The 26,110-nt window shown below is 39.1% G+C and overlaps 1 protein-coding gene across 4 annotated transcripts in view; it reads right to left on the bottom strand.

Moving 5' to 3' along the window:
- Positions 1–26,110, bottom strand: part of RANBP17 (RAN binding protein 17) — a 379,980-nt gene that overhangs the window by 37,062 nt on the left and 316,808 nt on the right. For all 4 annotated transcript variants that reach the window (XM_001370363.4, XM_056811572.1, XM_007474002.3 and 1 more), the window contains 3 exons: positions 25,468–25,550; positions 4,302–4,516; positions 2,197–2,335 (listed from right to left, as the gene is read on the bottom strand). In XM_001370363.4, coding sequence (XP_001370400.1) covers positions 2,197–2,335; positions 4,302–4,516; positions 25,468–25,550 — 437 coding nt within the window. The remainder of the gene's footprint in view (positions 1–2,196; positions 2,336–4,301; positions 4,517–25,467; positions 25,551–26,110) is intronic.

Here is a 26,110-nt window from a genome sequence, read left to right as displayed (position 1 = left end):
CTTTAAGATCCTTTCTTTCTGTAAATTCCACAGATCTACCTCCCATAGGACATATGATAATTGAATTTGATCTATATAAGACAGTTTAAAAATCAGTGATACCATCCAACCAGCTTTAAAGAATAATAAGAACCTAGAGATAATTAAATTTTTTGAGGTCAGTTTGGGAATATGACTTGTGCTTGCTGACAATAGTGGGTTCCCATGGGATTTCCAAGAAAAATCTGTTGTGCTCCCAATCCTAGAGTGGTATCTCTGTATAGTTATCACATCTAAGTCAATTTAATGAATTCTGGCAGTTCTTCCTCCCTTGGTTTTCATGGAATTGATCTCTTCTTGTTCTCCTAACTATCCAACCACCTCTTCTAAGTTTTCTTTGGTGGATCATCATTCATGACCTGTTCCCTATACATAGATATATTTTAAGTCTCTACTCAGTGCCCTTTTCTCTTTTCTCTGTACTCACTCTTGGTGAAATACTCAGCTCTTATGGATTCAATTTCATCTTGTTGTAGGTGACTACCAGATTTATACACATATAATCTTAATTTCTCTCCATTTCTACATCATCAACTATTTGATGGACACTTCCAAGAGATGTTATATAGATATCTAAAACTCAGTGTGCCAAATGAAAGTTTTTTCTTCTCCCTTAAACCTGCCTCTCCCCCAAACTTCCTTATTTTTCTTGAGATTATCTCTGTCTTTCTAGTAACTCATATCTATAACCTCAGTCATTTCTATCTTTCCCTTCCTAATTTCTAATCAGTGCAAAGTCTTGTGTAAACTATATCCATAGCATATCTCATAACATTTCCTTCTCTTTATTTACACAACCAATATGCTAGTTCAGGGCCTCACTGTTCCTTACTCAGAATACTTAAAACAAAACGAAAACAAAAATTATACTTCCACCTTCCAGTCTCTCCCTTCTACAATACATTTGGCACACAGTTACCAAAATAATTGTCCTAAGGCACATATCTGACCTTGTCACTCCCTTTTTGTACCTTCCTACTCCCTCTAGGATGAGTAAAAATTCCCTGTTTTTCATTTAAAATCTTTCAGTACAATACCAACCTACATTTCTAGGCTTATTTCATATTATTCCCTTTCATACACCATGTCCCAAATTATTTGTTATTCCCTAAACCTGATGTTCCCTGTCTTATCCATAGGCCTTTGTACACATTATCTACAGTGCTTAGAATGTACTCCATCGACACTTCTCCTTCTGAGATGCTCTCAGCTTCTCCAAGATCATTTTAAATGCCACCTTCTAGGGGAAAGTCTTTCCTTATCTCTCTACTTAATGTTTACACCTTCCTCAAATTATATAGATATGCAATATATACATACACACATGCACAAACATACACACATATATATGTGTATACATTTTAGAGAAATATATTTTCCTGTTTACACAATGTGCTCCCTGATGAATATAAGGTTCCTAAGAGCACAGATGGTGGTTTTATTCTTCTCTTTCCAGAATCTAGCATATATGTTGCACACAATAAAGTGCTTAAAAATGCTTGTTGGATTGTATTTTCCCTCCTTATTTCCCTCATTCTTTTAAAACACAAGTGCACACACACACACACACACTTTCTCTCTCACTCTTCTCTAACATATATTGAATTTGGCTTTGTCTGGTACTGATCCTCATCATAGAAAAGTATTGTGCATATGACTGGCAAGTAGAAAAATCATACCAGATCTCACTAAAAGATGAACAATTTTGCAATTAAAAAAAAACCCCTTACATTCTGTCTTAGAATCAATACTAATTATCAGTTCTAACGCATAAGAGTGGTAAGGGCTAAGCAAATGGGGGATAAGTGATGTGCAGAGGGTCACACAGCAAGGAAGTGTCTGAGGTCAAATTTGAACCCAGGACCTCCTGTCTCTAGGTCTGGCTCTCTATCCACTGAACTACCTGTCTCAGTTCTGCAAATTTTTAAAGTCATCAGAGCAAGGATATAAGGAATATCCAACAGTAATCATGATTAATGAAGACCCCAAATCCCACCTCCCCCACCAGCTTGGATTTCATATTATCTTTTGCTCTTGATACATGACAACTTAACCCCCCCCCCCCTTAATTTTAAGCTGATTGTTGAAATGGCATATATATTAACCAGCTGCAATTACATATTTCATCCAAAAACAAGAGTTCTGTGTGATCCTTACCAAGAGCAGTTAGTCCCTCAGAGATAGACGTGAGTAAATACATGAGCACCTGAGGCTCTAAATTAGTGATGAAACTCATGTGGTCCTGTGTGAGACATTCCAGGAGAGGGTAATAAGACTGGCTCAATTTCCGATATTGCTGAAACAAACAATGACAAGCCACAGGTAAGAAAAATGAAAACATGCTACAGTCCAGTAAAAATGGTAGTTTATAATGTAGGAAATCACAAGACTGTTTAAATGAGAGGTCAATAAATATACAGAATAATGACTTAATAAGTCCCAATTCAGTATTTAAAGGATTTTTAGTAGTAGTCTCTGATCTCTAGAAACCTTTATTTATGAAACCAGCCATGCAATATGTAATCTCACTTTCTGCCTATTATGTTCTGAGTGCTTCAATGTAGGTTGAATCTCTGTTAAGTAAACAACGGCTGTTTTTCCAAATTACTGTTATTTTTAAAAGATTCACATTCAGAAACACTTTATCCAGATTGAGGTAATTAAAAGGCCTATTTCCTAGGGCATGCCAATTTTTAGCTATTGCATGGATTGCCATTGCTAAAATTGGATCTTTGGTTAGTGCACCCCCTCCCCAGGGGGTTACCATGTATTTAACTAATTTGTCCACATGGATATTTATTCAGTTTGTATTTATAATGTATACATTATCTATGTTGAATATGCATTTGTTGTCTTTCCCATTATCATAAGAGCCTCACGTGAGAAGGGTTTGTCTTTATCTTGTACTTGTCTACTCAAGAGCCCAGCACAGTGGCTGGCACATAGCAGGAATATAACAAATACTTGGTTGACTTGATTGGCTGTGCTCATATAGTGCCTATAAATCAAACTGAACCTAAAGTTGGTAAGTAAGTGGCTTGGCACTCAACTTGCTATCACGGATAAGTTCTTAAGAGAACTCCGCTCTCACATGCAATTCTCTAATAACACCAAACATGTTCACAGATAACGAGGGGTAGATTGCCACTCTACCAACTTCAACTGTGAGCTTATCAGGAAACAATGGGCATTTGGTGCTAGAACACTTAATAGAATAAAATCTGTTGCTTTACTGGAGAGCAATGATGGGGAGGGAGTTGGAATAAAGTAGCCCCCATTTTCATTAGGACTGAGGCAATTCATTCATTCCCTGACAGATCATACTGAAGATTCTAATTTTCAGGTGGTCTTTGCTAAGTACCCCCAAGATTTATTAATATAAAGCACAGTCACTAAAATATACATAGGGAGGCTAAGTCAGAAAGTCAGAGGATGACATGGAGAATGAGCCTGACTGAGGCCAGTGGGGTCAGTTCTCCTATAGACAAAATGGTAGGAAGCCTCCCGAGTTCCCAGCCTTAATGTGGGTGGCTGAAGCATGTAGGTCCAGAAGGCAAAAGAGCCCTTTGTGCACTTTGGGAGTGCCCATCAATCAGGTTCCCAAATAGAATCACAGAGCTAGAGAGGGGCTCAGAGACCATCTACTCCAACCCTTATACTTTAGAGCTGAGGAAATAGGAGATTCTGGTTAAGAGAGAGGAAGTGATTTGCCCAGAGGTCATATTGCTAGTGAGGGCCAGACTTGAGCTTAAAACTGAGGTCATAGTCTAGTGCTCTTTTCTCTTCAGTGTGATTTGAATGGAGTAGGAGAAGCAAAACGGGAGAGGGAAGAATTTTGCAGGACCAGGTCTAATCTCAAATTTTCTACCCCAGAAAGCACACAGTTTTTGGAAGTCAGAGCTCTCTGATACCCAAACAGTGCTTTACTTAAAGGCTGAGCTGAAAACCACATAATTACAGGTATAGTTGTCAAGCAATTAATCTGAATTGCTAATTATGCTTTTTCTTGCTGCTGAACTAGGGGCATTCTGGATGTTCAATTTGTCACAAGGAGATATTTGCATATTTCCAGAATAATTTTTAAAATATACAGAGTAACTCCAACATTCCAAATTATATAAGATAAATCAGGTAACTTGATTGAAAATATAAAATATTTTGGCACTGTTCTAGCTCCCTTGGCCTCATCATAACAATTCTAAGCCTGTGGTGGTGTTATTTCATATTTCACACAAAGACTCCCACGATGAATGATTGCTTACCAGCAAGTCACTATGGGACACTGAAAGCAGCATTTTGACAAAGGCCTGGAGTACGTTGTCAAAATGGTCGTCCCCATACAACTTGAAGACTCCAAAGCTGACATAATTTCCACATAAGGCAGACTTGAGAGCAGAATAGCAGATGGAAATGCCCTTGAGTTTCATTGGATAAATCTGATCTTTTGAGAGGTTCCTAAGGGACAGGATCTGATTACCTGTTTTAGGGAAAAAGAAGAGAGAGAAACTGACATAAGTAGATGCAAATCAAGGTAGTTACAGGGGCATGTCATTTAACATTTTCATTTCACTGCTAATTTTAACGGTTCATCCTTATTGTTCCAAGAGCTGTCCATTTGGATGCAATTAAAAACAATTAAGGATGGATTACCTGGAAAATGCAATGAGCCCTAGGAGCACCAGTGTAATAATAATCCAAAAAGCAAAGGGCAAAATGAAACTTAGTTTGAGATATTCCAAATGCAGAAGTAAACCCATAGCAGAGTGCTAAATTACCTTGTTCTTGATTTTTTTTCTGCTGGGGATCTCAAGGGATGACTGTTTATTATCACTGTACTCAAATACAACACTGACCATCAAAATACAGAGAACTCTACATAAGGACCTCAATATTTTCTCTGTAGTGGTGATACCATTCACAACAAACACTTTCTGTTTCTTTTTTTTTTCTTTTTTTAATTTTTATTTGGTCATTTCCAAACATTATTCATTGGAAACAAAGATCATTTTCTTTTCTTTGCCCCCCCCCCCCCCGCCACAGCCGACGCGCGATTCCACTGGTATCACATGTGTTCTTGATTCGAACCCATTTCCATGTTGTTGGTATTTGCATTAGAGTGTTCATTTAGAGTCTCTCCTCAGTCATATCCCCTCCACCCCTGTAGTCAAGTAGTTGCTTTTCATCGGTGTTTTTACTCCCACAGTTTATCCTCTGCTTGTAGATAGTGTTTTTTAGATCCCTGCAGATTGTTCAGGGACATTGCATTGCCACTAATGGAGAAGTCCATCACCTTCGATTGTACCACAATGTATCAGTCTCTGTGTACAATGTTCTCCTGGTTCTGCTCCTTTCACTCTGCATCACTTCCTGGAGGTTGTTCCAGTCTCCATGGAATTCCTCCACTTTATTATTCCTTTTAGTACAATAGTATTCCATCACCAACATATACCACCATTTGTTCAGCCATTCCCCAATTGAAGGGCATCCCCTCATTTTCCAATTTTTGGCCACCACAAAGAGTGCAGCTATGAATATTCTTGTACAAGTCTTTTTCCTTATTATCTCTTTGGGGTACAGACCCAGCAGTGCTATGGCTGGATCAAAGGGCAGACAGTCTTTTATCACCCTTTGGGCATAGTTCCAAATTGCCCTCCAGAATGGTTGGATTAATTCACAACTCCACCAGCAATGAATTAGTGTCCTGACTTTGCCACATCCCCTCCAGCATTCATTACTTGCTGTCATGTTAGCCAACCTGCTAGGTGTGAGGTGATACCTCAGAGTTGTTTTGATTTGCATCTCTCTGATTATAAGAGATGTAGAGCACTTTTTCATGACCTTATTAATAGTTTTGATTTCTTTATCTGAGAACTGCCTGTTCATGTCCCTTGCCCATTTATCAATTGGAGAATGGCTTGATTTTTTGTACAATTGATTTAGCTCTTTGTAAATTTGAGTAATTAAACCTTTGTCAGAGGTTTTTATGAAGATTTTCCCAATTTGTTGCTACCCTTCTGATTTTAGTTACATTGGTTTTGTTTGTACAAAAACTTTTTAATTTGATGTAGTCAAAATTATTTATTTTACATTTTGTGACTCTTTCTAAGTCTTGCTTGGTTTTAAAATCTTTCCCTTCCCAAAGGTCTGACATGTATACTATTCTGTGTTCACCTAATTTACTTATAGTTTCCTTCTTTATGTTCAAGTCATTCACCCATTCTGAATTTATCTTGGTGTAGGGTGTGAGGTGTTGATCCAAACCTAATCTCTCCCACACTGTCTTCCAATTTTCCCAGCAGTTTTTATCAAATAATGGATTTTTGTCCCAAAAGCTGGGGTCTTTGGGTTTGTCATAAACTGTCTTGCTGAGATCATTTACGCCAAGTCTATTCCAGTGATCCTCCTTTCTGTCTCTTAGCCAGTACCAAATTGTTTTGATAACCACTGCTTTATAGTAGAGTTTGAGATCTGGGACTGCAAGTCCTCCTTCCTTTGCATTTTTTTTCATGATTTCCTTGGATATCCTTGATCTTTTGTTCTTCCAAATGAACTTAGTTATGTTTTTTTCTAATTCAGTAAAGAAGTTTTTTGGTAGTTCAATGGGTATGGCACTAAATAAGTAAATTAATTTGGGTAGGATTGTCATTTTTATTATGTTAGCTCGTCCCACCCATGAACAATCAATGTTTTTCCAATTGTTTAGATCTAGTTTTAGCTGTGTGGAACGTGTTTTGTAGTTGTGTTCATATAGTTCCTGTGTTTGTCTTGGCAGATAGATTCCTAAGTATTTTATATTGTCTAAGGTGATTTTGAATGGTATTTCGCTCTCTAATTCTTGCTGCTGAAATGGGTTAGAGATATATATAGAAATGCTGATGACTTATGCGGGTTTATTTTGTAACCTGCAATTTTGCTAACGTTGTTGATTATTTCGAGTAACTTTTTGGTTGATTCTCTAGGATTCCTTAAGTAAACCATCATATCATCTGCAAAGAGTGATAGCTTGGTCTCCTCATTGCCAATTTTAATACCTTCAATTTCTTTTTCTTCTCTAATTGCTACTGATAGTGTTTCTAGTACAATATTAAATAATAGAGGTGATAATGGGCATCCTTGTTTTACTCCTGATCTTATTGGAAAGGCATCTAGTTTATCCCCATTGCAGATGATGTACACTTTCTGTTTCTAAGATGAGTGATGGCAAGGATTTGTGCTTGGCTAGGTAATAACCCAAGAGGGTTCTTTTTTATGAATTCAGAAATATTTTCTTAGCACTGTTTAAAAAATTTCTCTGCCACCTCAAAAACAGAAGTATATCTAAAATTAAAATTAAACTACATTGAATTGAAAAGAAAGTTATGGGAACCTTGTGCATACTAATATGAAATGATGTGGTAATAATGCACTCTAGGCTGGCACGATAAAGGGATAGATGGGACTTTAGAAGAAGAAACTGAGGCCCAGGGAGGTTAAGTGTCTTGACTCTTGCCATAAAGGTAGGAAGTGGTGGGTCTTCTGACTGGAAATTCAGTACTTGATTCCTCCTACATCACACTGCCAATGTATTCTCTTTTTTTCTTAGATGAAGCATCTTTGAGACTGTTTTCCTTTGTACACTATTTCAGGCTGCTGTGGCTCTGCTTGTAAATGATAATGATGCAGCATGGACTATAATGGCAGTACTTGATTCTCCACCTTTTCCCTAACCTCCTCCAGTCCTTCACTCCCTAACTCCAGCAAGAAACCTCTAGATGGTAGTGCACCAAAGTCAACAAAAGCAGATGGAAACAGGGCATCTTTTTGTAGATCTCTAGGATAGAAATCTAAAGATTCATCAAGAATTAGAAGAGCCCTTAGGGGACATTTAATCAAGTTATTTCATACTATGAAACTGGATGGGGGTAATCAAAGTAGGTTTTGAAGTTGGGTCTTGTGACTAAAGTCACTGCTCTTTCCAAGAGACCACACTGCCTTCTTCTGTTTCCATTTGGTTTGAACTAAGTTGGATATTCTTTTTGTAGAAAAGAAAGATGTCTTTCTTCTGATGTGAGCGGTTTCCAGTTCCTCTCTCCACCCCCTGCCCCCCCCCCCCTTTTTTGGCAGGAAAAGTTTTGGTTTTGGAGTAGGCTAGGGGATGCTTCAGAAAAATACAGCAACCACTACTTTTTGTTCAGTCATTACAGTCATGTTTGACTTTTTGTGACCCCATTTGTGGTTTTACTGGCAGATATACTGGAGTGGTTTGACATTTCCTTCCCTGGTAGATTAAGGTAAACCGAGGTTAAATGATGTGCCCAAGGTCACAAAACTAATAACTGTTGGAAGCCACATTTGAACTCAGGAAGATGAGTCTTCCTGACTCCAGGCCCTGGCATTCTTCCCACTGCAAGACCTAGCTGCCCTATTACTATGACTACAATGACTACTACTACTAATGCTGCTGCTGCTACTACTACTACTGTTACTACTATTATTTATATAGCACTTACTATCTGCCAAGCACTGTGTGTTTTATAAATATTTTCTTATGTGATCCTCACAACAATCCTGCAAAGTTCATGCTATTATTACCTCCATTTTATAGTTGAGGAAATTGAGGCAGCGGTCATATAGCTAGGATGTATCTGAGACTGGCTGGGAACTCAAGTATTCTTGACTCCAGGTCAGACTCTCTATCCACTCTGCCCTCTTGCTGTATAGTTTAAACTCCAAACCAGGATAATGGTTTCAATGCAGCTAGATTGGAATTGATTTAAACAATCACTTAACACATTAGTCACCCACTCTGCGTGGAATATTATGTATCAAGCATTTTGCTCGGTTTTGGGGTACAAATACAAAAAAATGAAATAACTGCTTTTTGAGGAAGTATAAATGTTCAGGGAGTGGAGAACTTGGCTGAGGAAGTTCTGCCTTTTAATGAACTGCCATCTTTTCTGCAACTCAGGAGTGTTAGAGAGTTGTTTAGAGAACTAAGAGGTTTAGGGACATGCCTAGGGTCACAGAGCTAGAATTTTCCAGAGACAGGACTTGAACTTAAGGTCAGCCCTTTATCCACTTTACGCTGCTGCTTCATATAACTATATACAGAGTAGATATTCTCTGAAGAAATGTAAAATTAAAAAAAAAGATGTTGAATACAAGACAGAGAAGGATAGCACTAGCTGTTTGGTAAGGGATATCTTATATTTTCTACTATTTTCCCAGTCTTTAGACTTTAATATAGGCTTATCTCTGGTCTGAATCTGGAGGCTGAATGTATGCTTCCTCTGTGAGGTCAGAGCAACAGAGCTATAGGCTTGCAGGCGTCAATTGCCTGTAAGCAGAATTTGTGATCTTGGACTGGGAAAAAAAATGACTTGTTTCTCTTTATATTTTTTTGATAACTATTTAGTCTTCTGAAAAATTTCCTGGAGGAGTTGCGAGGAAAGCTGAGCTGCAGTGCTTTCTCTAACTCTACCATCTTTGCTGGCTGGGCCAGGTACTAGCAGTTCTGGGATCAGGAAAGGTTTCAGGATGATGATGCTCCTTTGATGTGGAGGTGATGAGGTTGTATTCTAGGTATGGCCAGTACAAAAGCATCAAGATGGAACATGGTGTTCTGTAGGTGAGGAATGGAAAGAAGACCACATTGACTGGCTTGTAAAGTGCAGGAAGGGAGTATATGGGAAGTGAAAGAGACAGGATAAAGCCAAGCTGTGAAGGGCTTTAAAAGCTCAACAGAGAAGTCTCTTTTTATATTAAAGGCCACAGGAAGCCAAGTGCATCTTCTGACTCTAAGACTAGTGCTCTTCTCACTCCACTGCCTCCATGAACACTTATAAACTAGGATTCTTGTGAAGAAAGCACTTGGTAAACCTTCTACTGCTATGACTGCAGTCATTAGTTAGTCAACAAACACTCCTTAAGTACCTACACCATATTCAAAGCGCTATGCTACATGCCAGGGACACAAAGAGAGTGAAAGGCGAGTTCCTGCTCTTAAGAACCACACAGCCTAACTGGGAAGAAAACGGCAGGGTGCTATGTACAAACAAGGTTTATATAGGAAGATGACTCAAGGAAGGCACTAGCATAAGGGGCATCAGGACAGGCTTCTCCCAGAAGGTGGGATTTCAGATGATCCTTGAAGAAAGGCAAGAAAGCCAGGAGAGGGAGCAGCCAGACACAGTAAACAGTGGGTGACAATGACCAGAGCAGGATGATGGGAGGAACAATGAGGTCAGTGTCACTGGTTCACAGAGAATTTAGGGGGAGGGAAGGTAGAAGAAAATTGGAAAGGTAGGAAAGGGCTGGGGTTGACCACCAAATAGAAGGTGGGGGGAGGGACCTGAGGCCAACCCAAAGCAAAGGTATCTGTTCAGGCATGAAATGGGGGCCATGTCAGTGGGGATAAGAGATGTTGCAGAGGTGAAATCCACCAGACTTGATTACAGATTGGCGATTGGCCATGGGGCAGAATCAAAGATGACACCTTGGTAGTGAGCCAGGGTGACAGGGATGATTTCCAGGGGGATGGGGCTGTATGCGCAGATGATGAGTTCAGTTTTTGATGTTCTGAGTTTAAGATGTCTATGGGACATCCAGTTTGAGATGTTCAATAGGTAGTTAAAGATTGGACAGAGTTGAGATCTTAGAATCATCAATATATAGATAACTGAATACTCTAGTCATTTGTAATCTGATGCAACCACTAACTGAAACACTATAGAGGGAAAAGAGAAGATGGTCCTAGACAGAGCTCTAGGGAACAGTCACTGTTAAAGTCAATATCTTAAACAAGTTAAATGATGGGCAGTGGGGTTGGCTTCTGTCTGATCTATCTCTGATCTGTCCACCGAAGTCACAACTTTTCCCTTTCTGTCAGCTTCTTTTAAGGAGGAAAGTCAGAGGCTGATAGAGTACTCTATGGAAGTGATATCAGAATCTCCCCTGCACTGGGGGCCATTGCAGCCTCCTTTTAGGATACTCTAAAGATACTGTTAAAGTTATAGGGGGTATTCCATGGGTTCACATTGGAAGAGTTCTTATGACTGTGAGAATGAAAGGAATCAGGGCTGGGGTACAAAAACTCCTTCCTTCAGATCCTATTAATTTTGCCTTATTTAAAATGATATCAGCAGAGTAATTTCTGGCTGGACAGGGCCCATGTCTGCCTCCGCTCAGATTTATTTGCTATTGCTAATCAGAACTATGGTTATGGTACAGTAGGACTAAGGACTAACAGGCAAAACATAATGCCAAAAGGGACCTTAGAGACCATATAGACCAACTCCTTCATTTTACAAATGAGGAAAGTTAGTCCGGGGGTTGGAGAAATATCAAATGATTGGGCCAGGTTTCTACAGGTAATAAGTGGCAGGGCTGAGATCTAATCCAAGATCTCTGCTTCAGAAACCCAATACTCTTTCTATTCCATCACACAGGTGAGAGGTTGAGATACTGTTTTGGGTTTCTTTAGGTACCCAAAGTATATAGAACCTTTAAAAAAAAAAACCCTTACATCTCTCTGGGAATGGATACTAAGCATTGATTCTAAGACAGAAGAATGGCAAGAGCTAGGCATCTAGGGCTAATTGACTTGCCCAGGGCCATATAGCTAGGATGTGTCTGAGGCCAGATTTGAATATAGGTCCTCCTGACTCCAGGCAGTGCTCTATCTACCATGCTACCTAGCTGCCTCCAAAGTATATAGAACCTTAAGAAACACCCACTTGGTTTAGAAATTTGGGTAGGAAAGCAATAATGTTAGAAAATGTGAATTCAAATGGAGCCTATTGTATAATAAAATTTGCTTTGATATAAATAAGAAAAAGGAATAGCAATACTCTGCATAAGCTGCAACTTGGAGAACAAATAATTTTGTTTTCTAGCCCATAAAGCAGGGGTCCCCAAACTATGCCAAACTACCGTCCACAGGTCACATGTGGCCCCCTGAGGCCATTTATCCGGCCCCCACTGCACTTCTGGAAGAGGCACCTCTTTCATTGGTGGTCATCAAGAGGAGCACATGTATGTGGTGGTGCTGCAAAGGTCATCGTCACTCATGTACAGCACTACTTCCGGTGACAATCTTTTGCATGGCGCCTTGTTCTGAGAGTAACTGAACGAGAATGAGGCACTGCGTAAAGGATTATGTGGCTGCACAATGGAAGACATCAGCATGGTGAGCGGTGATCTGGGGGAGGGGATTCCACACTGTGTATACTGCTGCCCGGTATAGTGGTGGCAGTGCTGGGCCTGTGCAAGGTGTGACAGGCCCATCACAACCAGCGATGCAGCCTCCACTATCCCAGGAAGTGGTGTACAGTGTCACAGGCCCAGCACCACCTCTAATGTGTACAGATAGCGATGATCTGGCCTGTGACATCAGCAGTGGGCCTCTACTGTGAGAAGCCCCCCACTACCACAGAGGGTGTTTTATAAGACACCCCATGTCTTTTGGGGGCCAAAAGCAGGCCCATAGTTCCCATTGAAATACTGGTCAGTTTGTTGATTTAAATTTACTTGTTCTTTATTTTAAATATTGTATTTGTTCCTGTTTTGCTTTTTTACTTTAAAATAAGGTATGTGCGGTGTGCATAGGGATTTGTTCATAGTTTTTTTTTATAGTCCTGTCCTCCAATGATCTGAGGGACAGTGAACTGGCCCCCTGTGTAAAAAATTTGGGGATCCCTGCCATAAATCAACACATTATAATTCACCTCCTCCTTTTTCCAATTCTTAAATTCTAAAGTGAATTTGGTGTTTGGTTGACAGATCCGGAAACTTACGGGAGTAAAAACAAGCATTTCAGTCAGCCCAGACATTTAACCACATGCTACTTTGATGAATATCCTAGTGAGATTACAAATAGATGTCATGGAAGCAGACTATATTCTGGTCATCACCAGATGAGGCACCAGAAGACTTGGGGCCTACCTCTGTCACTTACTAGAATCTTGTTTTGGCAAAGTTAATTCATTTTTCCCTCACCTATAAAATGAAGGCAATATATCAAATTGCTTACTGTCAGCTGAGGGAAAGGTGGGGAGGGAGGGAGAGAATTTGGAACTCAAAATTTTGAAAAATGAATGTCAAAAATTATTATTGCATGAAAAGGGAAAGATATTTTTTAACATTCATTTACAATTTTTTCCTTCAGTAATGTTTTATTTCCCCCCTCCCCATGTACATGTAAATGCAATTTTTGACATTTGTTTTCTAACATCTTGGAAAAAATTATTAAAAAATTAAATGCCTTCTATTCATATCTCACAAGGTTTTGATGAGGATCAAATAAGACAATGGATGAAACACAAGCTTGACCAAGTCATTCCCTGCCCAATAAACTCTACAGACTTCCCCTCTATTACTGCAAGGATATAATACAACATCTTTTGTTTGGCATTTAAAGCCCTTAGCAACTTGGCTCGAATCTATATTTCTAGTTGTTATGTGTGTGTGTGTGTGTGTATGTGTGTGTGTAAAACTCCTGTCCTCCTGTCCAATCCAGCCAAATTACTTTTCTTGCTGTTCTTCACTATTAATTCCTTTTCTTTGCCTAGGTTGTTCTGTTGTCTAGATTCCTTTCCCTCTTTCCTCTTCCCTTTTAGAATTCCTTCTTTTTCTTCAAAGCTCAGTTCAAAAATCACCTCTTACTTGTGGCTTCTCTCTCTCCTTTTTTAAATTAAACCCTTACCCTCTGTCTTAAAATCAATACTGTGTTTTGATTCTAAGGCAGAAGAATGGTAAGGGCTAGGCAATGGGGGTTAAGTGACTTGCCCAGGGTCACACAGCTAGGAAATGTCTGAGGCCACTTTTGAACCTCCTGTCCTGGCTCTCAATTCACTGAGCCACCTAGCTGTCTCCACCTTGTTACCTCTCTTGTTCTCTCTAGCTGCTCATGCATCCCTCTTGAAAATTACCTCATATTTACTTTGAATTTTGCCTTTGCTGTCCCCTTCCATACATAGTTCCTAGAGGCCAGGGATTATATTTATCTTTGTCTTTGTATCCCAAACACCTGGCACACATCTTGGCTCAAAGCAGTCACTTTGTAAATGCTTGTTGCTTAGTTGACTGATTCGGATTGAAAGATGTGAATCACATAATGTTAGGGATGGACAGAACTTTAGAATTAGTCAACTTTAACTCCATCATCTTAAAGAAAAGAAAATGGAGATGGAGGAAGTGAAGAGTCTTAGTCAAGTTCAGTAGGCAGTAAGGTTCCAAGCCTTCTGAATAAAACCTAAGCTTTTGTTATTTAAAACTACAAGAACACAAAGAAGTCCTCATTATTAAAAGTGATGGTGATTTTTATTAAGGTAATGGCACTATTTTTATCTATACAGGAAGGAGAGAGGTTGGCTTCAGCAAACTTCCAGCAGAAATAGATATAGTAGATGTGGGAGGCAGTAATGTAGAAAAGGCCATCACAATATCAAAGTGCTCTTGCTAAGTGCTGGAGGTACAAAGACTTTACACATAAACAAACTTTTACATTACTGAAAATAAGAGATGGAATTTCAGAGTAGAAACAAGCAAAATTTAGCCATAGAGCTTTTAGGGAAATTTTGTTGTTGTTCAGTCATGTCTGACTCTAGACAAAAATATTGGAGAGGTTTGCCATTTTGTCTGGCTCATTTTATTGAGATCAACAGAGTTAAGTAACTTGCTCAGGGTCACAGAGCTAGCAAGTTTTGAGGCTGGATTTGAACTTAAAGACATGTTTCCTGACTTCAGGCCTGGCACTCTATCCTCTATGCTACCTAGCTGCTGGTATTATTATTATATTACATAGACAATATTTTAAGTATGCACTTAATAGATGTTAGTGATTGGTGTGGTTAAATAGTTTTTTCAACCGCTAAATGACCCTCAAGTGTCATTTTGTTTCACTGTTGAACTCAACCCTACTGAGGGAGTAGCTAAAATCAGGCTTTGCCCAGAACAACTGATGTAGTGGGCAGGGCTGGAACATAATGAGCTCTTTGGCATGAGAGATGGCTATTGAAAGGATGGTTATCCCAGACTTGCCTTTCTACTTCTGGTGGTGTTTTTGGTGATGTCGCTAAAAAAGGTGGCTTTTACCATGTTACATTCTTCATACCTGAGAGTCTAAAGAGTAAACTGCTTATGGCCATTTAGTAAAAAGAAGACAATGTGAATATACTTTGTGTACCTTGAAGATAATTATAGTAAACACATGTTTTGGCCTTCTAGCGCAGAAATTTGAGCTCCTCAAAGTTTTACTGGGGGATCTCTTCATAATTTATTTTACCTTCAAAGCAGCCTGGAGGGACTGAATTTGGGGGAGGATATGGAGAAATGTTCCCCTCATTAGAAAAGGACAAATTAAGGGAAAAAAAATCCAAGTACTTAGCCTTTGCTGGGAAAATATTCCTTTGTATGGCTATGGTCATTATCTTCCTAGGGGGAATGGCTAGTGGAGGAAGGCCCCTTTTAAAAAGGACATTCTCAGCTTTAAGGGAGTCATATTAATGGGATTAATTGGAAATGGGAATGTAGTTGAAGTAGTAGTACTCAGTCTTTAAATAAAACATGTAAAAGAGCAATGACATAATTGTATATGAACCTAGACAACCACTGAAGTTTTTTTCATGAGGGGTCCCAACAGTGAGATATTGCAAACTAGGCAGGTCAAGGAATTTTAGTCTAACAATTGTATTGAAGAAACTATCTGAGGTTTTGGGTTTTGTTGGAATTTGAGAGACTGACTTCAATTCTACCACAAGGATTTTGAAGTTATACTTTGGTGCAATGCTTTAAAGGATAATACTAAATTCTCCCTAGTAGCCCGGAGACATTTCTAGATTGGGAATATGAACAAATGTGCCAATTGTACCCTGTTCAATTAGTTGAGGAGAAGCAGAGGGGCTGCATCAGTTTAAAAAGCTTCCACTCACCCTGCCAACTGTGAACTGTCATTTTTTTCTCTCTTTGGACCTTTTAGTAAGGGACACCTGAAGAGCCCTGAACTCAGGCCCCAGGAGCATTTCCCATTGCTAGTAGAAATGGCTGTGGCTCAAGCATGGGAAAAAGAGTCAATGTCATCCTTGCCTGGAAGAGTCTCTTAAGATTGGGGCAGAGGTGGCTCATGGAATATAAGCTCATGGCAATCTGTATGGAGATGTCAAGCTGCCACAGTGGATGAGAGTCAGGCCTGGCAGAGACCATGAAAGACTGTGACTCTGGGCAGGAAAGTGAGGCAGGTGCAACAGGTCAATGTCCAGTGGCAGAAGGGTGGGTACCAGGGTGTGCTGGGCAGAAGGCCAGTCTTATAGCACATTTATTAGTATAATTTAAAAGACCAGCTGGCCTTTCCACAGCGCTACCAGTTCATCCCCAGTGAGCATGGTACAACTCCACAGGAAGTACTTAGAGGATCAGGGGTGGCATCAGGGAGAGGGAGTTTATTTATGGCAAGAAGAAGGGCGTAGTTTCTTTAAGGTCTCTTATGGGGTAGAGGCCTGCACTACAGACAGGAGGTCTTAGCTTGTAGGCCAAAGAAGACTGAGGAAGGGGTAGCATGGGGCAATTCTCCCTGACCTGTAATGAAGGTCAGTTACTACTTAAGACTGTGCCTTTGTGGTAGCTCTGATGTTCCTGGGGCTGCTCCTGTTTGAGGTCACCTTTTTACATGAAGAAACCTACTATGAAATTCAAAGATTTATTATCACTCACCATATGGATCTGATTGTTTAGACCTGAGACTGAGTCCTTTCTGGGACTCTCTCAGATTCAGTCACTCCTGCAGGAACTATTATATTGTTTGACCTGAAGTCAGTTTAGTGGTAGAAGGTCTAGCCAGGGATCTCCAAACTGTGACCCCCCGAGGCCATTTATCCAGCCCCCACCACACTTCCGGAAGGGGCACCTCTTTCATTGGTCAGTGAGAGGAGCACTGAATGTGGCAGTGCCACAAAGTGTGGCATTGCTCACATATAGTACTACTTCCAGTGACATAATCCTTTGCGTGGCGCCTCATTCTGAGAATAACTGAATGAGAAGGAGGCACCGCACAAAGGATTATGTGGCTGCGCAATGGTGAGCAGTGATCTGGAGGAGGGGATTCCGCCCTGTGTATACTGCTGCCCAGTATAATGGTGGCAGTGATGGGCCTGTGCAAGGTGTGGCAGGCCCATCACAGCCAGCGCTGCAGCTTCTGCTATCCCAGACAGCGTATACAGATTTGTTCATAGTTTTTCTTTTATACTTGGGCCCTCCAACAGTCTGAGGGACAGTGAACTGGCCCCCTGTGTAAAAAGTTTGGGGACCTCTGGTCTAGACCTTCAGGACCACATTACCCTGGAGTGGAATGTGGTAAGGGCATTATATTAACCCTTCTTTCCATGTAGGGTAGATTAAATTTTCTCAAAAGGTACTAAGACATGCCTTGAGTCTTGGTTGGCTCTGGGGGACTATGGGTTCAGATTGTTGATGTCCTCCCCATTGAATACAAATCAGTCACAAGGACCTGACAGGAAGACCCCGAGGTCTGGCAGGTGGATCATGATGGGCAAATGTGGGCAAGGTAATTTTGCTCAGCTAAATCAACTCAAGGTGTCCTCAATGCCTATCTATATTGAAAATCCTTCTCCTGCTTTGGTTATGCAAATTTCCTTTTCATTAATTGATGAATGACCTAGGAATATTTCATTTTGTTCCACTAACTACTAGGTGACTGGTTTTAGTCAAATCCTGCCCATATTAAAAGCCTCAACACTGGCTAAATGGCTAAATCCAAAGAGAGGCCATTGATGGTTTGATTATGACCTGAAAAGTTATTTCTAATGAAGAGCCCTAGGGATCTTTGCTTAGCCCCATGATGCTTAGCATTAAAAAATGATATATTTTGTTTTATATGACTTTAACATCCAAATTAAATTAGCCCTTTTTCATGCCCTCCCCTGAGAGCCATTTCTTGTATCAAAGAATAAGGAAGGAAAAAAAGTTTTTTCAGCAAAACTAACACATTGGCTGTGCCTACAATATATACAGTGTTCCATATCCATAATCTTAGTAAATGTTTAGTGATTGGTTATGGCTAAGTAGTTCTTTCAACCATTGAATGACTGACAAGTATCTAATTTTGTTTTAGTGTCAAACCTAACCCTGAAGGACTAGCTTGTCAGGCCTTGCTGAGAACAACTAGTACAGTTGGCAGGACTGTAACATGAGCTCCTTGAAATGAGAAATGGATAGAGAAGGGATGGTAATCTCAGACTGACTCTGCAAACGAGGGAAGTATATTTTGTCATTTCTTTTTTGAGGCCGAGGTAGGTTATTATAATTGCAATGTTCAATGTTTTTTTTTCCTCTTCCAATTTACATTGTTATATATTAGATACATCATTTTTTTCTAGTTTGTTTACTTCTCTTTGCATCAGTTAAGATTTTCCATGCTTCTTTGAATTCTTCACTTTCTTGTACCTAGATACATTTGTGAACCACAATTTACTGGGTTATTTTCCAATTGATGGGCATCTAACTGGTTTCCATTACTATGTTACTGTAAAAAGTGTTGCTATTAGTATTTCTGTGCATATAAAACCTTCTTTTACCTCTTTGGAGTATGCTTGGCAGTAGATCAAAGGGCATGGACACTTAAATCAGTTTCTTAGCATAATTCCAAACCATTTTCCAGAATGATAATTAAAAAAACATACTATTTTAATATTTTCAGTGATGACTTGGCTACAGGTATAGATGTCATGTCTATTCAATTTTTTAGATGACACAAAGCAAAGAGTTTAGTAGGTAAGTAAAACCTTAAGCTTGGTTTCAAAAAAATCATCATACAAGCACAAGATGAAGTCTGCTTGGCTAGAGAGCAGTTTATCTGAAAAAGATGCAGACATCTTAATGGACTGCAAGGTGAGATTATCTCATGGCCCACTGTGTTCAGTTCTGTAGGCCATATTTTTGAAGAAATGTTAATGATTTAGAGAGCAGCCAGAGGAGGAAATCCAAGATGGTAAAGAATCTTGAGATACTGGCACATGATGCCTGGTTGAAGGAACTAGGAACGTATACCTGGAGAGACAGCCTGGTCACATGATAACTACTTCAAGTTTTTGAAGGACTGTTATGTGGAATAGCAAGTTTTTGAAGGACTGTTATGTGGAAGAGGGATTAAACCTGTTTGACTTGGTCTTGGAGAAAGGAATGGAAATAGGAGAGAGGAAGTTGGCACTCCAAGCAACAGGGAGAAGTTTTGAAGAAGCAAATTTAGTGCTAATATAAGGAAAATTAACAATTCATGCCAATTCACTAACAATTAGTTCCAAAGTGGAATATGCTTTGGTGGGAGGTACTCTTCATCTTTGGGGGTCTTCAGGCAAAGGATAGACAACCTTCGAATGAAGGCTATGTTCTAGGTAGATCAGTGAAATTTCTGATCACATATGGGTTGCACTTGATGTTATTAAGGTTCCTTGCTAATGTTTAAGATTTGGAGTTATTTTTATATTCTTGAAGTAGCATTTGGAGCAATAAAATTTGTTAATTTGTTAATAAATATCAGCAAGAAAATAAATCTTTTGTTTTTAGTCCCAAGTATGGGTATATAATAGAAATGACTTTGTAGACTTATATACCAATTTTTTTTTTTTGGTAAACTTGAGGACAGGGAGCATTTTGTTTTTGTATCCCTGATGTCCTGCACAATTTCTTAATGTTTGATGAATTGAATACACTTTGAATTCTCTAGGGGGAAACCTCTACATGAAGGAACTTGGATTTAAATTGTTTTGTACAGCAAATCATCATTTCTAATAATAGTTCTGTAAATTGGGATTTTCATTTATTGGATTTTCTTATATCAGGGCCCATGGCTACTCCCAAGGAGGAAATAATGGTAGGTCTGCACTAGTCAGTTTCATGAAGAGAATTACAATTTTCCTTTCCATGCACTCCTCAACCAACAGATGTCACCAAAGATGCTGGTACCCAGAGGGTAGCAGGAAAAGAATTAGGCAAATGGAAATTGAACATAAGAAACATTCAGTTCTTAAAACTGAGGACTGGGTTTCAAAAGTAATAACATTTATTATACCGCATGCAACATTTTAACCAAAAATTTAAAAAAGAAATGTTCTTTTATTAAGTTGCTCAGGCTGAATGGATTACAACACTAAGTTTTGAAATACATGTTCTAGAAGCAATTTAAAACTCATTAGAAATAATAGGCTCGGGATACTGGAAAATGTGGTAAAATTTAATCCTCATCCAAATGTTACCTGGGCTGTGAGAACAGGAAATTGTTTTGTGCTACTGTGGCTAACCTCACTGCTGACCCTGAGCTGTAACTGCTACAACAGCTGAAAGCTGAAGCAAAATTAAAAACTTACATCAAAGTATATCATGACAGAATGTAGATAAATAAAAAAGCATATTGAAAGTATTATTTTTCTGTCAGTCTCTCCTAGCAGAGTCAGAGGTGTTGCTAAAAATGTAAAAACAAATTGTCCACTGGCATATAAAGAAGATAGACCTCCCTCCCTCTCTCTGCATTACGAGCCAATGACTATACAAATATTACCTGTGGAAAGAGAGAGGTAATTAGAGATGCAACACAGTGAGTATGGGGACAAAAAGGAACACATTCCCTCCTATCTACTAAATGGCACCGGTCCTCTTTCTTCCTTGGCTTTCTCCTTTCTTTATCTCAGTAGACGCTCCTGGCTTCCTCCCCTGCCAAACTGCTCATTATTTTGTTTGCTTCCATTCCATCTCCATCTTCCCTCTAACTCTCTGGCTCCTGGTACATGTCATGTAGCACTACACCCTTACTCCTCTATAGGCTCTTTTCCTTGGACCCCTCTCAATTCAACTTCCAGCTCTTATATTTCATGGAAATTGAACTTTGTCTGAGTCACTGATGTCCAGAGATAACTACCATTTCAGCACCTGATCTTTAACTTCTTCAAGCCTTCCTTCTCTTTCACACCTTATATCTAGTGAGCTGACAAGCCTTGTAGATTCCCCGTTTACATTATCACCTTTATGCATCCCCTTCTCTCGCTCACATGGCTGCTGCATGAGTTCAAGACTTCATTGCCTTTGGACTGGACTATAGAGACAATCTCCTGCTTTCAGTTTCTATCCCCTCCAATTCATCCTTCACACAGCTGCCAAAATAATCCTAAAACAATCCTATTTGGAGCTAAAAGAGGACTTGCAGACCATCCAGTCCAACTTCTTCATTTTGCAGGTGAGAAAATAGGGGCCCAGAGAAGTCTGAGTTGGGATTTTACCCCAGGTCTTACTTACTTTAAATTGAGTGCTCTATCTATTTTACTATATAGGCTCTCAAAAAGCACAAGTCAATAAATAATACCTCATCTTTATAATGAGATTGGCAAGGTACTTTATATTCATTAATCAATTCAATCTTCATACAACCTTATATAGTAGGATTGTTATTATCTGACCATCTTTCCCCATGTTCAAGAATTTTCAACAGTTCTCTATTGCCCATAGACAAAGATAACTGTGCTTGGCATCCATAATCTGGTGACAGCCTACTTTTCCAAGCTTATTTTATATTACTCTCACTCACATATTCTTATATTCTAGTCAAAGTAGTTTACTGGATAGTCCCTGAATCCACAATTCCACAGGCTATATCCTATGCCTATGATGAACTCCTTTATCATCTATCTCTAGAATTCTTGCTTTCCTTCCCTTGAGGTTCAGTTCATATCTCTCTACTATGGGAAGTTTTTCTGGAATTGCCCTAGTTGTTAATGCTCTGTTCCTCTTCAAATTAGTTCATATTTGCTTATTTATATACATTCTAGGTTGCACAGTAGACTGTCAGCTTCCTGAGGAGAGAGGTCTACCACCTTGTACAATGCCTTACAATAGCAGGTACTTAACAAAGGTTTGTGGCTTGAATTATAGTCACTGAGTGAGGTTTTAAATCACCATGTCATGTGCTTCTCATTGTTCTAATAATAGCTTGGGTGAGGAGGGCTGGAGAGGTCCACAATCTTATCCTGATTCATTTGGAGGGCTCTTGCAGTAATCTCTCTGGAGGATTTTGGTTAATCATTCCATTTCTTACTCATTAGTCATGATCTTTTGGCTTTGTTCTTGGACCTTGTTCTTTTCCTCCACACCAGCACCTCTGACGATGCCATTTTCTCTTAACTACTGTTCATATACAGATGGTACAGAAGTCTAGCTGTCCACCACTGAACTTGGTACTTTAATCAACCCCAACACAGAAAATTGTGGGCTCCCTCTCAGATGATTAGAGGCTCTTAGAATACATATAGGCCAACCCTACCCCAAATACAGGAATCCCTAGCATAGCATTGTTGAAAGAAGACCAGTTAGCCTCTGTCTGAATATCTCCTGAGGGAGGGAGCCCATTATCTTAGAAGGAAGTCAAGTGTATTATTGGGCAGCTTCAATAATTAGTAAATAATTTCCTTTGATTAGAACAAAAGTTTAAATCCTAATTTCTATTCCTTGGAATGATTCTACCCTTTAGGGTCACATTAATTAATTACATTAATCATCTCTTCCACACAAAAACTTGTCACATTTCACCCAAGTCTGCTCTTCTGAGACACAAAACCAGTTGCATATTGTTAGTGACAATAGCCACAACCCAGCTTTCATCATCTAAAGAACTTTGAGTTTCATGAATTCAATGGTACTTAATACTTCTCCATGAAGTTGAGCACTTGGAAAAGTCAGCATTTTCATTTTATATGTTTTAGCAAGAGAGGAACAAAGTGATAGATGTTCCCAACATCCCAACAAAGCTTGTAAGAAACATTAAAAGGGAAAAAAAAACCCAAATCACCAAACCCTTAAGATCTTTTTCCCTCCAAATTTTTGGCAATCTATAACTTTCTGCTTTCTCTAGAAATGAGAGGTCAAATAAACTAGGTCCTGTGCTTTGGGAACACACTCAGGGTTAATATCAACAGGAGTTCCTTAGTCCTATTTTAATCCTAGATAAATTCCTAAGCAGAGGCTCTCTCACTATGTTGCCCAGCTTCAAACTTCATCCTTCCAGACCAATTTTTCCTCTGTGGGTGGCAAGAGATTTTTAGAGGTATGAATTTTCAGGGTAGACAATTTTATGGAGGAAGATAACATCAAAGAGACAGGCTTTGCTGCCACCATCTGAGGGATTACGTGATAGCTCACCCCAATTCTCCAGTTTCCCTTCTTATAGGGTACGGCAGAATTGGCTTTCAGATCTGTCATCAAAAGTACTTCATTGGTTTTTTTTTTCTCACAAAGGTGCTTAAGTTTCTTGAGAGCAGAGACTATTTTCATTGTCTTTAGATTAGCATATAGTTAAATGGAACTGTATTTTCTTTCCATGCTGTCTTACTTGTTCCATGTGTCTTACTTTGTTTTTCTATTTTTTGTTGGTAGATATTCTTGAGGACAAGCCATAATTCATTTGCTTGTGACTGACATCTTAACGGGTATCTGACTAGTTTTTGGCACCTACTTAATTGTAACTGCTCTATGGAATCTGTTCTGGCATCTTGGGCTCCTGATTAAGAAAAGATGTCCTTGGCTTGACCAGACCCATTGCAATAGTTAGCAAGAATTGACATCCATAAACAAACAACTGAAACTTTTAGAAAGTAGTGCTAGGTAGGGAAGGGCAGTTGAGAAGGAAAGAACTAACAGTGATAGATTAGTTAGTGAAGCCAGCTAGCAAAATGGAGTATTGGTACCACTGCATAGGGAAGCATTGATAATTTATGCCAGTTGCTTAATCTCTCTGGGCACTTTATCTGTAAAATTAAAGGGGTTGGATCTCTAAGGTCTTGTCTACTACTAAAGCTATATTTCCATGACCTTCAAATAATTTTGTTGAAAGGATAAAATAGGCTTGTGGTGCAAGGACAAATTTAATTCATCTTTTTGTCATAAGATAACTTATTAGTAATATAAACTTTTGAAAGCACAGCTAAATGTATGCAAGATGTAGCAATTTCTATCTTTAAGAGGTAAAGAGCTTTTTATTGTTTAAATCTACTGAGTATGCTGGAGAACAGATGCAAAAGTAGCCACATACTTGCTTGTGTGGATGGAAATAAGGGAGAGCTACAAGTTTATTAGAAAGTAGATTTACTTTGAATCATTTGCTCCTGTCCTAAATAAAGGCTTTCTGCAGTCTTCATTCTCTGACTGTCTCCATACACTACAAATCAAATGTGTAATTACATCTAAGCATCTTTTAACAGAGACTTGTGGCACATACAAATTCAAGTCCCAGAATGTCTTGAACTGCAGTAAAAACAATTTGAAACATTTCTTTTTCTTCTAAAAACAAAGTAATAGCATTTTTATGGTTGTTCCCACTCACATGCACTTAAAATGAGCTTGCAAAATTCAGTGGAACCCTTTTCTAAGTATTCAGAAAGAAAAAAAATTGAAAATGGCTTTTGAAATTCAACACTATTTGGTGTTGGCTACTTGCTTATGCATGTAGTGGGTACTCAAAGAAGATGGAGACAAGATGACAATCATTTTCCTTGCAGAGAGCTCTTTTCCATATAGTCTAACATTAAAGATGAAGCTAATATCTCATTGGTGCAGAAGCAACTTGCTGAGGTTCTATTGATGGAACTATATGACTTGATAAGTGGTAAGGATTATGCTAAAGTCCAAAGGATTACAAATTTATTACATTCCACAAATTCCAGACTATACATGGTTAGATATTAATCTCTAATTTACAGTTGTTTCTGTGAGAAACTGCCATCTGATTATGAATAATCTACTATGCAGTGTATCCCAAAAATCTTAATGCAGTTTCAAGTCAGTGCACTTGAGACACCCTGGTCAATTCCCTTTGCAAATGGGTAGTCACATGGTTTAGTGGAGAGATTACATGACTGGGAATCAAGTGATCTGGGCTCTTGTCTCAACTCTGCCCTCTTGCGAATGATGTTACCACCATGGGCTTTATTCAGTTGTTTTCCCCCCCTAGAAAATGGAGGGTTTGAAATCCTTGACCTTTAAGGTCCCTTTTAGCTTCAAGATACTAGAGTTTCTACATCACATCTTTTATCCAAAGTTCAGTGCTGGTGGTAGCTTCTGGATCCAATGAACCTCAACCCAACTTGGTCTGCACATTTCTGAATGTTCTACTAACTTCCAGATATTATATCTAGTGCATTCCCTTTGCCCAACAACACAGCTATTTTATCCATAGGAGATTCAGCACGTTGGCCTGGCATGATTTGTGGTTAAAGGCAAGCTGCTTATTTCTCCTGATTCCTAAATGATGGCCACACCACTTTTTGCACTCCTATTACCCACTCCACACATCCATAAAGATGCGAAGGTTCAAAGAAAAAAGATAACTAACATCTTTCTTTCCTCCAAAGAGAGATAAAGAGTTATACTGCCAAGACAAATATGGAAAAAGATACTCACCATAAGTGCAAATCATTTTACTAGCCTCTCTGAAGAGAAGAATTCCATTAGGAGATGATACATCAAAATTCAAACGCTGGGACCTGAAAAATAATGTCTCCAAATTAGGCTACATGCAAAAACAAAGAAAAGAGATACAAATTTTAAAAGCCCAACAATTTCTTCTATTACAGTACTGCAGCAACTGCACGGATGTACAAGCCCTGGCAAAATTTGAATGCCAAGTTCCTCCCTAAAAAAGGGGGGGCAACTAAAGAGAGATGCTGACTTCTCTTATTTATTGAGTCAGAAATCAAATTCTGTGCCTTAATTCTAGTTCAAAAGAGCAATATATTTGATGATCACAAACACTGCTACCTTTACATAAACAAACTGGAAACTTTTCCTCTCCCAGCATATTTTTATTTTTTTTTTCACCTTCAGAAACACTTGCCTCTAAATTTCTCAGATGCCACGATGGCCAGTCCTTCTCTCTCTCAAATACTTTCACTTGGTTATAAGGACAGAACACTAAAAATTTCCCCTTAATACAGTGATTCAAATTCTGTTTTCATTCCTTACCTGCTGTTCCACATTTGTTGGCTTCTTTCCACTATTGGCACCTCTGGGAATGTGGACATCCCCAGGTTAAATTGTATGCAAA

Source organism: Monodelphis domestica, chromosome 1, assembly GCF_027887165.1.
Source record: "Monodelphis domestica isolate mMonDom1 chromosome 1, mMonDom1.pri, whole genome shotgun sequence".
NCBI lineage: Eukaryota > Metazoa > Chordata > Mammalia > Didelphimorphia > Didelphidae > Monodelphis > Monodelphis domestica.
This window is presented reverse-complemented; position numbering and strand designations above follow the sequence as displayed.